Source organism: Paramormyrops kingsleyae, chromosome 24, assembly GCF_048594095.1.
Source record: "Paramormyrops kingsleyae isolate MSU_618 chromosome 24, PKINGS_0.4, whole genome shotgun sequence".
NCBI classification, from domain to species: Eukaryota; Metazoa; Chordata; class Actinopteri; order Osteoglossiformes; family Mormyridae; genus Paramormyrops; species Paramormyrops kingsleyae.
This window is the reverse complement of record NC_132820.1, coordinates 2,613,022-2,626,944: the sequence shown is the minus strand read 5'-3', so window position 1 is coordinate 2,626,944 and position 13,923 is coordinate 2,613,022. Positions and strand designations below refer to the sequence as shown.

At 46.9% G+C, this 13,923-nt stretch overlaps 2 protein-coding genes across 3 annotated transcripts; both read left to right on the top strand.

Moving 5' to 3' along the window:
- Window positions 1-4,807, top strand: ecscr (endothelial cell surface expressed chemotaxis and apoptosis regulator). Of its 2 annotated transcripts, none has more exons than XM_023798259.2 (11): window positions 1-214; window positions 448-531; window positions 796-930; window positions 1,388-1,444; window positions 1,683-1,781; window positions 2,136-2,246; window positions 2,435-2,530; window positions 2,905-2,938; window positions 3,964-4,034; window positions 4,354-4,442; window positions 4,726-4,807. In XM_023798259.2, exons 1-11 carry the CDS (start codon window positions 151-153, stop codon window positions 4,729-4,731), a joined length of 846 nt encoding a protein of 281 aa, XP_023654027.2. In that variant the 5' UTR covers window positions 1-150; the 3' UTR covers window positions 4,732-4,807. The 2 variants fall into 2 exon arrangements, with proteins under 2 accessions (XP_023654027.2, XP_023654028.2); XM_023798260.2 differs by having other exon boundaries at window positions 164-214; window positions 836-930.
- Window positions 4,808-5,099: 292 nt separating this feature from the next.
- LOC111836736 (dnaJ homolog subfamily C member 18-like) lies at window positions 5,100-12,976 on the top strand. Its single transcript, XM_023798255.2, has 8 exons — window positions 5,100-5,710; window positions 7,711-7,858; window positions 8,082-8,227; window positions 8,623-8,829; window positions 9,185-9,297; window positions 10,052-10,161; window positions 11,222-11,394; window positions 11,676-12,976. Exons 1-8 carry the CDS (start codon window positions 5,584-5,586, stop codon window positions 11,798-11,800), a joined length of 1,149 nt encoding a protein of 382 aa, XP_023654023.1. The 5' UTR covers window positions 5,100-5,583; the 3' UTR covers window positions 11,801-12,976.
- The last annotated feature ends 947 nt before the right edge of the window (window positions 12,977-13,923 follow it).

Sequence of the window (13,923 nt, the reverse complement as noted above, 5' to 3'; positions counted from 1 at the left end):
ACTCCACAATCACAAAGGCCTGGAGCCTTAAGGAAGACACACACGCATGCAGTAGCGGCGCGGAGACACGGCCCGCGCTGGAACACGCACACACGTGCTGGAGGACACTCGCTCACCATCACCCAGACACAGGACCCTCTGGATTCGGAAATGTACCCATATTTTTTCTGCTCCACCCTGCTCCTGACTGGACATCTATGCCACATCTCGACAGGTTAGTCAAGCAGAAGAGTCTGTGTACGGGCAGCCATGCCTGTTTTCCTGTTCCCCCCTGTTTCTCAGCTTGTTCAGACTTTGGGGTGATGTTCTCTCAGGGGAGTTTGTGAATTTCCTTAAAATCTTTCACATTTTGGATACTGGAGTGTCGTTAAGCTGCATCTTTGAAAGCTGAGGAGTGACGGGGATGAGTGACGCCTTAAATAAATTGTTTACATGCTTTAATTCCAGCTCAAACTCCCCGGGTATCAGTTGGCAGGACGACGATAGGTGCTCATGTCACTACGTCCTCAGGGCATAAGCACTTCACCCCAGGTATGCCTTGCGCGTCCTACAACACCTTTATTTCATTTTGCAACATTCAGCGGCTTTTAAACCCTAAAGATGTTCCAGCATTGATTTCAGTTTGAAGCATTGGTGCATTTCCCATTAAGGCCTGTTTTATCATGGGTGCTAACATACAGCCTGTCACCTTTGAGTCAATGTGCTCTAGAACCTGATATTTCGAAAAGGATGCGACAGACAGTGTCAGTAGCTGAACCTGGGAGGTTAGATCAGACTTTGTCATCCACCTTTCAGAGACCCCACCAATTCTTGGGCTATCACCTTCCCCGTTTAGCCGAAAAAATGTGACGGAATCAAAGAGCGAAGACAAGACACTGCCTGTGACTGTAAAATCTGACCCGATGCATCGCACAACGTCAGAAACGCCAGGTGACATTTCATCGTATATGTAACTCCTTATTTTTTAATTTCATAGTTTATTCTTTTAGTTTACTTTATTTTATCTGACCCTCTCTAAACCTGCTATCCCACTGTTGTGTTTCATGTCACTGAGTATCATAAAATAACATTTCACCGCAAGTCATGCTGTTTATCATTGGTATCTGACCTGCTTGGGTCACTGTCCCGATATTTAACAATTCTTTCCAGTCGTAGACATCTATACCTTTATGCCCGGCTTATATGTTTGGTTTAGCAGATTGATGGTAAGCAGTACAAGCAATAGGGACCTTTGTTACTATAATAGAGAAGAAGCAGATCGAGTGTCTCAGGCAAGCCTGTCTTTTGGACTTTGCTGCTAAATCTCACCCTAGCCGATAACATCTGCTTTACTTTTCTCTTGTTTCTACTATGAATATGTTGCATATTCATCTCTGTACAAGTACAGCTGCCACAACGTTAAGGAACACTATCAGGGACATCAGCCCGGCGGTCACCCCACCAGGTAATATTTTTTCATGGGATCAGGGATGAATCAGCTAAAATGGCAGGAATTAGCTCTGTCATGCTGAAGCTGTTCTTTTCAGAAATGGGGGTGTAACAGGGGTACCACAGGGGTACCTCCAGCCACCCCCCCCCCCCCCTTTTATGAGTAAATTTATTATTGTCCATTTATCTTGAGCTCTTGTCTGGTTTCCCTTGTAAGGTAATTCGAACATGCTAACGATTGGCTAATATTACAGGAAACACCAGCACAGCCAACCGTACTTCGGCGCGGGCAATGCCCACTACAGGCAGGACCCGCCCCCAGGCCGTGACACCCTCCCATTCCACTAGATCAGGTCACTTCCTCCATTGTTTCAGTAATAACCCCTACAAAAAAATTTGGGGGGCGGGGGGTGGGGGTGGTGGTGGTGGCATGTACACAATAAAACATTAAGCAAAATGGATTCTGGCATATGTATCCTGTTATTCCGGGACAAGGAGCCCTGAAATCCTGTGCTTTTCATGGGCTGAAGCCAGAACAGGCAGTTTAGGGGAAATGGACTGTAGTGACTATGACGACATTTTTCCATTCAGTTATGCAACTTTGATGAGGACATGCACTTGTCCGATGATGGGCTGCGCGTCTGGATGAATGTAATGGGAAGGGCCGGTTATGCTGAGGTGGCTTCCACTGGTTTTTGTCGCCCTAGTGCTGACAACAGCTGCAAGGAAATCCGCAGTAGTGCCAGCGTCACTCAGCAGCACCACAGGGATTGTTCCCACCCCGGCTCCGGAGAACAGCCTGGCCATGATCGCCTTCGGTACACACCAAAGCGCAAAGTGTTTATTCATCACGCCCAACGGCTATGCACAACTCAGCCTCAGTTTATCGTTAATTATTCAAAGAGATATCATTTTACCACAAGACACATTATCGAAAACGAGAACGAGGTCAGTCTTCGCATCCAGCTGTTTCGCCGTTCTTGTGTCGCCATTTATTCTCTTCCAGGAGTGATGAGTTTCATTCTTGTCCTGGTCGTCGTCATGGTGATTTTGGTGACCGCCGTGAATATGAGAGGACGGTGCCAAAAGAACAAGGGTGAAGGCAGGTGTTTGTGCTCCCCATAACCTAACTCGCCGTAATCCTCCGGAATCCGGAAAGCTCTGGAATTTTCTGAACTGTTAGGCGGATATCATGTAGTGCAAAGATATACACAAAATGAAGCTGACGTCTGTTTGCAGTTTTGACCAAAGTACTTAACCAAAACTGCTTCAGCTTCAGCGTCTACAGCTACGTCTGCAGTGCAACAAAAACATATATTAATATTATGGTGACCTTAGAAGCCTCTACTAGGAGGAGTTGACTTGCTGGTGATGATGTCACCATCACAGCCTTTGGAGTTGGGGATCAGGGTCCTAGCAGAGTAACTGCAATGTCGAGGGATCTCAGAGTAGAATAGCTCTCCTTCTCTTTTGCAGGTAAAAAGATCTGTGATTCTGTGGTGTCAGAAGGGTATGTACTCCTGATACCATACCATACCATACCATACCATACCATAGCATACCATACCATACCATAGCATAGCATATCATACCATACCATACCATACCATACCATACCATACCATACCATAGCATACCATACCATACCATACCATACCATACCATAGCATACCATACCATACCATAGCATAGCATAGCATACCATACCATACCATACCATACCATAGCATACCATACCATACCATACCATAGCATACCATACCATAGCATAGCATAGCATACCATACCATACCATACCATAGCATACCATACCATAGCATATCATACCATACCATACCATACCATACCATACCATAGCATAGCATATCATATCATACCATACCATACCATACCATACCATACCATAGCATAGCATAGCATATCATACCATACCATACCATACCATACCATAGCATAGCATATCATACCATACCATACCATACCATAGCATACCATAGCATACCATAGCATAGCATATCATACCATACCATACCATACCATACCATACCATACCATACCATAGCATACCATAGCATAGCATAGCATATCATACCATACCATACCATACCATAGCATAGCATAGCATAGCATATCATACCATACCATACCATACCATACCATACCATACCATAGCATAGCATATCATACCATACCATACCATACCATAGCATACCATACCATACCATACCATACCATAGCATACCATAGCATAGCATAGCATATCATACCATAGCATAGCATAGCATATCATACCATACCATACCATACCATACCATAGCATAGCATAGCATAGCATAGCATACCATACCATACCATACCATAGCATAGCATATCATATCATACCATACCATACCATACCATACCATAGCATACCATACCATAGCATAGCATGCTAAGATATGCCTGCAACATTAAACGCAAAGTTACGCCCATTAGCATTTTGTTGCCTGTTTGCTGATTGGTTGACAGTATCTTTAACCCCCCCCGCCACCCCAGCAACGTCCCAATCACCGGCAGGAAAGAGAGCATAACTTTGGTGTCTGTGAAGATGATAAACGCAGAAACAGGTAAGCACATCCCCATGCGCGGGGTGGTAAACGGTATCCAGGGGCGTATACAGGGGTGGGGTCACAGAGACACTGTCCCCAGCTGAAAGCTGATTGGCTCCTAGAGTGCCTCCTCCCCTGTCACTCACTGCTTCAAAACATGTCATTGGCTAATGATAAGCTTGAGCCCTCTATATGAATTATGCCCCCTCTTTTGCTGCCCACCTTACGTTATTCGCGGGAGACATGGAATGAGCGTGTGTGTGTGTGTGTGTGTGTGTGTGTGTGCATGTGTGTGCCCATACAGTACGAGCGTCTCATCTTGTCCGCGTCCCTTCAGATATAGACACTCCACTGATCCCATCGGGTAACAGCAGCCTCCAGAACAGCGAGGACCAGGAAATACTTAAGGACCTGTTGAACAGCAAGGTGGGTCCTCTCAACCCACCTTACACAACATAATAAACTTCAATATTCCAAGTATTTCCCAGTATAGATCCCTTTTTGAATGTATATTCCTGTAGCGGACTGCAAAGTCAGAGCAACATTGTACAACATTATACATTATACGCTTTTATCTGCTGTGTGGGGTGGGGGAGTGTGATCAAAAGAGGCCTGTTGTGTTACAGACAAAATATATTGAGTTGGGGAGCGTTGCATTGTGATGACGTATGACTTGATTTTTGACCACGTCATTGTATTTTACTTTTAGGTGTGAGCCCAGTGTGACCAGTCTTGCTGAACAAGAGACCATCATAGTCACTGTGAGCAATAAACAATTGATACATGCACAACTGACGTGTAACGTGTCCGAATTTCATATGATTTCATTTAGCCCAATTGACACGTGCTTGAAAACGCTGACACTGAATTTTTGGTTTAATGTTCTAATGGCTTAATGTTTACAAACTGGGCCTTCTTGAGTGGCAATCCTTTTTTTAGATGCATTTGAATGACTGGTTTTTAATAAGCCTGTCATCTCGCAGTAGGTGTACTGCCTGCATACTTGATCGCCTTTATTTTTTTATTCTATTCATACGCACGTACACGCACGCGCATGGACAGTGGTCAGGTTAAGCTATTTCCAGCTGGCATCGGTAATCGCGGAGGGGGGGTCCCAGTCCACCTGCCCATGTATGGACAGCGCTGGATCCACGTCCCCCGCCCGGCGCTGGGACGCCGCCGTCGCCGAGGAGAGATGAACGGGACCAGCTTCCGCTTCCTGCTCAACATGGAGGAAAATGTCAGCTCCGCTCGGCGGCGGTGTTAGATTTCCCTTCGCCATGCAATTATTTCGCCTGCTTTCGGCACTTGGGTAGCGGACGGGCTTTAAGTGCGAGCGTGTAATTATGCGTCGTACAAAACACGGCTCAAGCAACCAACACTGGGAAAAAAGCGGCACGATCGGCGATCCACAAACAAGGTTATGCCTCTGGACGTGCATTTAAACATTAAATAGCCGATCGGGTCTGTTAGCGGAAAATCAAGCCCCTGCTCCTTCCACTGCCAGCTGCTTCCTTTCTGCCGATATAAAGGGGGGTGATCGCGGTTTGAAAGATTCGCATTAGAAATGGATAAAGAGGAATCGGAGCGGCTGATAGAGAAGGCGAAGCAGTGTCTCCGCTTCGGGCGCAGGGACCGGGCGCTTCAGCTGCTCTATGAAGCGCAGAGGGTCTACCCCAGCACCCGGGCGAGAGGTAATGCTTATGGGGACGCTGAGTGCGCCCTGTCGGCGTGTGTGCCTGTTTTACTGTGTGACATCCCGTCTGGATGCACACCTCCTACCTAATCCATCTAATCTGCCTCCTGCGAAGTGTCATGGAAGTGCCGTCACGAGTCATTGTGTAATACAGATAAAGGGGTGATGTTTACTGGTGAAAATGTGCCAGGTATGAATTGACAGACAGATGCTACAACAATATTGCTACTTGCCCTGGGGCCACTGTGGAATCTTACGTGCCTGGAATTGTAAGCACAGAGAGATTATCCTTTAGTAGATCTCATTACTCCACTATGACTGTAACTTATTGGTAGGTATGCTGGTGATTAGTTGAGGCAGAACTTGCCAGCCACTGACCAAACTAGTGGATATGTAAACCAATGGGAATTAAGCTAATTCACCAGGTTCACGAGGACATTAACTCTAACTTTGCAGTGGTTTATAACTCCACTCCGAGGTATTATATTCCACACGTCATGGGAGACTCGTCCTGCAATCCCAAGACATGCAGTTAGGTGAGCCGGTGTCTCTGTATGAGTGTGATGGACTGGTACCACGCCCTGGGTACCCCGCCCTGGGTACCCCGCCCTGGGACAGAGTCCAGACTCTCAGTGACCACATACTCGTAAATCAGTTATGGAAGATGCATGGATTTTTTAAATGGTAACTTTTAAATATAAATTGTATGTTGCCATTTGGAACTAATAAATCAATCAGTTTTTTTTATATATATACTTTGCAGTTTGATTTGCAAGATTTCAAAAAGTAATTTTTCATGTGTCTCCATCCTCAACTCCCTTATCCAGTACGATGGATTTATAATTTATCAGTATGTCAGAAAGTGAACATATTAAACTGACCCCTTCAAAGAGACCTCCCACATTTTTCCCAAGGGACTGATACATCTTACAGTTTGGCGTTTTAACAGCTGGATATTTTGGTCGCGCTCTGGTAGCGAGGTGGAGCTCCTCCTGGGACCTGCAAAAGTAAGTCTCTGGTTATACCTCCGCGTCTGAAGCCTTTGTTTGACTCGATCCATGGGAGTCAGTCTGAAATGCCGGATTCGCTCTTCCTTTGCTCCTTACCTCCGGAGTGTTTCCTGCAATATATACCAGGAAGTAAATCAGGGGAGGATGGACATGTTGACGACCAATCCGGGTGCGACAACAATGGAGAAATCCGAGCCATTGTAGTAAACAAAACTGCTTTTATCGCACAGTGTAGGAAGTCCGTCGGTCTCATTCCCAGTGATCAGAGTGCCATACTGTAAGAACCGTCCGGTCATCTTAGAGCTGGGAACCTGCCGAATTAATTACTTGAAAGGATTTTTTTTGAGCTAAATAAGTCTCTGTTGTGATTTTCCTGTCTGCGCAGAGTAAAAGTCACATGCTGTGTGATTCAGACACCTGACTTCTTATGTCAAAATAAAGTGGCTTTTCCTCTTCTGCTTGAAAGCTGTGGGTTACAGCATAAAGGTCCCTGGGGATTTTGTGAAGGTGCCAGTTAATATCCCTGGTCTAAGTGCAAGGACACAAAATGTCCATTCGTCTTCGGACCATTTGTCAAGGGGGTGGGATGGAACCTATCCTGGGTAGCAAAGGTCCTATGGCTGGGGTGTACCCCGGATGGGCCAAAGGGGGCGCCACCCCCATCGCAGGGTACATCCACACGTAACTGCCTGTCTATGGACTGCGGGAGGAATCCGGACTAAGCCAGAAAAAACTCAGGTGGTACAGTGAGACATACAGTCTCTTCATGGGCGAAGCAGGGTGTGATTCATTTAAATAGTTCACATTTTCATTCTCTAAGTATATCTGGATCAGATGGATTCCAGCTCTAGCACTTAAGCTATTATTCTTATTCTTACAAACTTCCTGCAACCATCAAAGGTCAGTGTTTCAAATAGGGCAGCCTGTGCTGGAGAAGGAGTGCTTGTCCTTGCCTGAATCTTCACCGTGTGCCTCCCTTTTCCCCCAGTTTTAATTGACGCGGTCCTGAGGGATGAGGGTGGCCCCACTGAGGAGGTCCACGCTCACGATGCTCGTGGGTGGAGCTCGAGGGAGGAGGATAGCAGCAGGGGAAGCGAGGAGAAGTTCAGCGAGGACCAGCGTCAGGGGGTCCTCAGGTGAGGATTTTCACCGTCCTCTGTACTTCTTAGTGTTGGTGCTGGTCTTCGGCAATGGAAGATGACGTAAAACAGCTACACGAGAACACAAGTACGGTCAAGTACGCAGATTGAGAAACACCCCAGGTCTACTTATTACATTTGGTAACGTGTAGACAAGCAGTTGTATCTCAGAATTTTGGTTACGGTTCTTCTCAAATGTCTGTCTCCTTCAAACTTTCAGGATAAAGAAATGCAAGGACTTCTATGAGATCCTCGGCGTGGCCAAAGACGCCGGCGACGAGGACCTGAAGAAGGCCTACAGGAAGCTGGCACTCAAGTTCCACCCTGACAAAAACTGTGCTCCTGGAGCCACAGATGCTTTCAAAGGTAACCCCAGCAGAACCAGGTATCCCACAATGCACCACTCGGACAAATCACTGAGTGACATAGTTTTTAAAATGTGTGTTCTGAAATGTTGTATGAATGTATTACTATCGTGTCATCAGTCAGTATTTATTGCGACTTTTGTAAATTGTAAATTATACCACGATAAATCAGCTGTAGAACTTTACCAATGTAGCTTCTGATGTGCCACTAAAAAGAAAAACTTGCTCTCTGTGACTCACGCGAAGGGCTATTTAATCCTTGTTCATGTGAGGCAGACTTGCAAAGGCTTTGGTGAATGTACTTTTTGAAACGAGAGAAGTTGAACTGAAGACTAGCATGCTTGAGAACCAGGAACCATCGGAATGATTGTGACCCGGTCGCCATGGTGACCGCAGCCATAGGGAATGCATACGCGGTCCTGAGCAACCCAGACAAGCGGAGGCAGTACGACCTGTGCAACGAGGCGCCATCGGCTGAGAGCCCCCGGCACCAGACGGCCCACCCTGCCCCCGGACCCCACCGCAACTTCGCCCGAGACTTCAAGGCGGACATCTCCCCCGAAGAGCTCTTCAATGCTTTCTTTGCGGGCCGGTTTCCCACAGGTCAGCAGTCTGCCTCATTGGTTTTATACGCCTCCTGTTTGGCCTGAAAAGAGGCCCAGTATCCATCTCGCCCAGAATTAGCCCAATACCCTAGTAACACAGCACCACAAAGAACACATTAGCATTTTAAAGCTTTTTTTTTTTTTTACAGTTTACTGTAACACCTAATTTTTGCACGTCGAATTATTGTTATTTAGATGCGTGTCCAATGCAACTTGAATGATTGAAATGTAATCGAGGTCCCTGACCCGGCCGCATTCCGGTAACGGTGCTGTGTAATTAGCCAAAATGCTATCAGCTGCCGTGCCGCGTTTACAGTCCCCTGGCCTACCCGCACGCCCTGCGTCTTCCACAGGAAACGTCCACGTGTACACAAACAGGGGCGCCACCTACACGCACTACTACCAGCCGCGTCGCCGGCGTGCTCAGGAGAGACGCGAGGAGGAAGCGGAAGACAACCGCAGCCAGGTATGCGGAAGGTGCTTCGTTAGCGTAGCGTAGCTTAGCGGCCATACCGGATATGGGCAGCTGAAGCTCTTACCAGTTTGGACAGTTGAAGTTATACTGGGCCCTCTTGGAAAATGGGTTGCTGGCAGGTCGGTGGCTTGACTTGTGCCCCAAATGCTAGACTGATTAATTAAACCTACTGTCGTGTTCAGAAATAGCCTCACCTGGCAGTTGCAGGTATATAATATTTGCTGATGTGTTGTTTTCTACTGAAGGACAGTGATAATTCGCTAGTGGGCTGTTACAAAGCCATCTGCTGATTGAGACAGGTCGGTAGGTCCCTGTACACAAGGTCCTAAGTGTCGCAGTGCCTCTCTCGTTACTGAAGGCTTCAGTCTCTCGTTCCGTGTGCTGTCCGTGTCGGGGGGTGGGGGGTTCTGCAGGAGCATTGTGAGGCCAGCTGGATGTATTTGTTTGGTCATTAAGGAGACTTTCAGCCCTGCATGACCCCTAGTGTGTGTGCGTGTGCCTGGTTATATGTTATATATGAACTCTGGGTGCAAAATCAGTATCAAGCCCGTGATTCTTGTGACATTGCTTTGTTTCCCACGGCGACAGCGAGGTCCAGACCTCGGTTATATCCCAGTATTGTTCCCGCTAAGCATTGTGTTGACAGAGTGCAGGGCCATTTAAATGCATGTCAGCTGTCTCAAGGCAGGTCTGTTGCGCCGTTGAGTTGGATGGTGTCCAAGGCTGAGTGCTGGTGTCTTTGCAGAACACCTTCACGGCCTTCCTGCAGCTGCTCCCCGTGCTCGTGCTGATCCTCATCTCCGTCTTCACCCAGCTCATGGCCACCAACCCCCCCTACAGCCTCTTCTACAAACCGTAAGTTGCCGCTCGGCCGCAGCAAGGTCCGGGTTCTGCGCGGAGCTCGGCCTGCAGAAGCACGGCACTGTACCTCAGGCTGAGGCTGGGGGTCCGGTTTGGGAGAGATCAAGTCCTTCCCTCCCTTCCTCAAACTTCTGTATCCCTTGCAATTATGACACAAAAATTTGTCACTGCGTTCCCTGGACCACATGACACAATAAAACTCCTTGGGAGGAGGCCCTCGGATTGGTTAACTCAAAAAAAGATTCTTATTCGTTCCTGTTAAGTTCGTCGCTTGCTATCATTCTCCTTTTTTAGCATTTCTCCACTAACTATGGTGTTTTCTAACAGTCTTTGAAACATATTATTGTTCTGTGATTTCTTAGATCTAGTCCTTCACCCCTAGAGCACTGAAAAATGGTGGTTCTTATCCATGTAACGATTTCAGATAACCAGGAATCTATATATTTTGATGCAGCTCAGGAAGTACAGTATTGTGCTAACACACGCAAAGGTTGTGGGTTCTGATCCCATGGATCACACATAAAATTGTAACCCATCTACTATAAGTAGCTTTGAATGAAATCTGATAAGTGCATGTAAATGTAAAATGTAGATATAGTGAAAACCAGCTTGAGCGCGTCACTCCTTCCAGCCTCATCTGATTCTTTACAACACCTGAGTTTTGTTTAGCAGTAAATTGTTGCAGAAGATCTGAAGCAGAATATTGGTGGATCACTCCGTGGTTTTCTTTTTTATTCCAAAATGCATGGATCCAGTCTGTCTGCCGCCCTCTCTGCAGGACTGCTAAAGCTTGTAGCGTAAATGTCTGTTTTGTCGGAGTGACCTCACACAGGGGATCCTTGTCTGTTATTGTGGAACCGAATGGTGCAGTAGATAAAACCAGGAAAATGATTGTTAACCCTATCAACCATGGGTTTTGAGGCATTATTCTTGCTGCCAGTACTGGAAGCCGCTGTTGTTTTCGGTGTGTGGGTGTGTATCTGTGTTCTATGCTCTGTGGGTGTGTATCTATGTTCTATGCTCTGTTCTGCATTAGTCTCTCTCCACTGAACAGGTCTATGGGCCTGGTAGTTTCCAGGGAGACGCAACACATGGGTGTCACGTATTATGTGGACAAGGGCTTCCAGAAGGAGTACAAAGGGGCTTCTCTGCTGGAGCTTGAGAAGTCCGTGGAGAACGATTACATCGAGCATCTGCAGAGCAGCTGCTGGAAGGAGAAACAGCAGAGTAGGTCTCCAGTTCTCTATCCATTTGAATCCCCCCTTTCCTGAGTAGGGGGGAAGGCTCCTTTTATAGATCCAGAACCTTATGACATACGGTTTGACCCATCTGAACTTTGGGAAGAGGGGGTGTCATTTAGCAAGAAATCTGACTTTGTAGCAAAATGTGGAGGCCAAGCCTACAGCATGGAGACTGGTCCTCATATGAAGGATTGGCATTTGGAGCGGGGTTTCGGAGCTGTCTCACGTGGTGATGCATCGGTTCGTGATCTCCCTCCTCTTCCTCAGAGTCGGACTTGGCCAACCTGGCCCAGCTGTACCGGGACGAGAGGCTGAAGCAGAAGGCCGAGATGATGAAGATGGACAACTGTGAGAAGCTGTCCCGCATAATCGAGCGACAGAGGGGCGAATGAGAGACGGCCCCCACACCCCGAATCTCCCCTGGGTGTCCGGCTAGCGACAGCCGTGATCTCTGATCCTTATTTCAGTTTCTTCTTATTTATCGTTAACCGCTCACGTTACGCTACGACGGCTGCGGACTTTCCAAGCAGTCCGAATTTATCTTCTCACCGAGCGGATAAACAACAGCATGTGAATACGGGCGCAACCCTTGATCAGCCCTGAGATTTGCTAGTTTTATCTCCAGAGCATGACTGGAGGAGACAAACAGTACCTTCATTTAGGGCTCCTAGAAGCTTGTCCATTTCCTTACATTAAGGAGTAGTGTCACTTAACAGGGGCAAGTCCACATCACAAACCCCTCCCCTACCCGCTGCGTCTTCTCTTCGTAACTTATTGTAGTGTTTCCAGAATCCGTTTTATTTCTCTGAGTCGTGCGTGAGACTGGTTTGTTGTGCAAGCTAGGTATTTTATTCTATTTATGGACCGAGTGACAGCTTGTATCCTGGCAGGAAGACGACGCAGAGACGTGAAGGATCCAGGCCGGTGCAATACGAGCTTTCTGGGGGAGTTTTAACTTCAGGACAACACGCCTTTAGCTAACAGCCCAGATACCTGTATGCTGGTCCTAAACTTTCAGGAATGTGAGGGGATGGGTACTTTAAGGGAATATTAGGGAACCTTCCCATTAAGGTCCATGAATGCTCTCACATAATATAAATTTGCACATTTGGGGGGGGGTTTAAATGCCATTCTAGTACACTATACTGTATATAACAGACGCCTTTTAGCTGTGTGGTCAGGAATTAGATTCCATACTCTTACTTGCATTTATGATAATATATGATTTATGATGAAATCCTGAGTTCACTGATCTCTTTGAGAAGGAGGATAATCCCCGTTGCTCCCCCCATACACACTCTCCCCCCCAGTCCGTCCGTCCATCCCAGATGCATGTGGGATGCTCCGATCTCCAGCCCATCCCACGTACCCCCAAGCTCACAGCGTCGCAGTGTGGCGTGTGGACAGCCTGTCGGCATCCGTCGGATTGTTACATTGAGTTGAAGTTGTGCTTTTGGATTTGAAGTGGACTTGGATCCCTGGGTTTGTGCCCCGATCGCTGTGTTTCTCGGGGACGCGCTCGTCAGTCGCGTGACCTTGTGCCGTTTTAATAAATCTGGAGACCCGAAGTTGCGTGTGTCCGGCGGAGTCTTTCCAGCGGCGGCGGGCAGATGCAGGCTTGTCGGAGCAGACGGCGTGAAGTTTCATGAACCATTTGCTGTATTTTTTTTACCCCACTAGATGGTGCTCTCTGTTCATTAAAGGGCTCAAAGCATGCACCAATGTAAACCAAGGGCGCCATCTAGTGGGGTAAAAAAATACAACAAATGGTTCATAAAGCTTCGTTTGGGCATCACTGCATCATCCGTCGGCTCTTAAGGGTTAAGAAATACCTTTAAGAAATAAAAATAATACATGCTACTGTCCTATAAAATATTTCTAAATTATAAATCAATACAATTCAAAACATCCATATATGTATTTTCAAGGCCTGTGGCCTGTACTACGAAGCGGGGTTACTGGCTTATCGGGGTAACTTGTCGGATTTAAGGTACCACAGTTTAAATGGACTTCATATTCGCTCACTTACATTTTGCCCAGACTACCTTAAATCCAACAAGTTACCCCGATAAGACAGTAACCCCGCTTCGTAGTACAGGCCACTGTTCTGTCTTTAAGCACTAACAATAATCAACCAACAGGTAAACATGATTCCCGAAGGAAGGATCTCGTCAGACTCACATTTTTCATAGCGCCTGTTCTCGTTTCTCAGCCATGAGCCTGATTTACCATAAATCAAAACTGTCATGCCTGACTAATACCCACCGGTTTGTTAGACTTGAGTCTGGCGGTTCATTCAGCCAACAGCTTAATTAAGGCTGATTAATTAGGAGCTCAGCTGAAAGCCAGCGTACCCGGGCTGGAATCACCCATTTCCAGTCTAGACAAACTCTCTAGTCTCTGGCCAGGTAATTAATCTTACATAGTGGGGAATTTGTCTAATTAATCTGCTAGAAGATCATGCTACATACCTGGGCTCCCCTTGCTTTTTAAAGGAAGGCGGTTGCACAGCCAT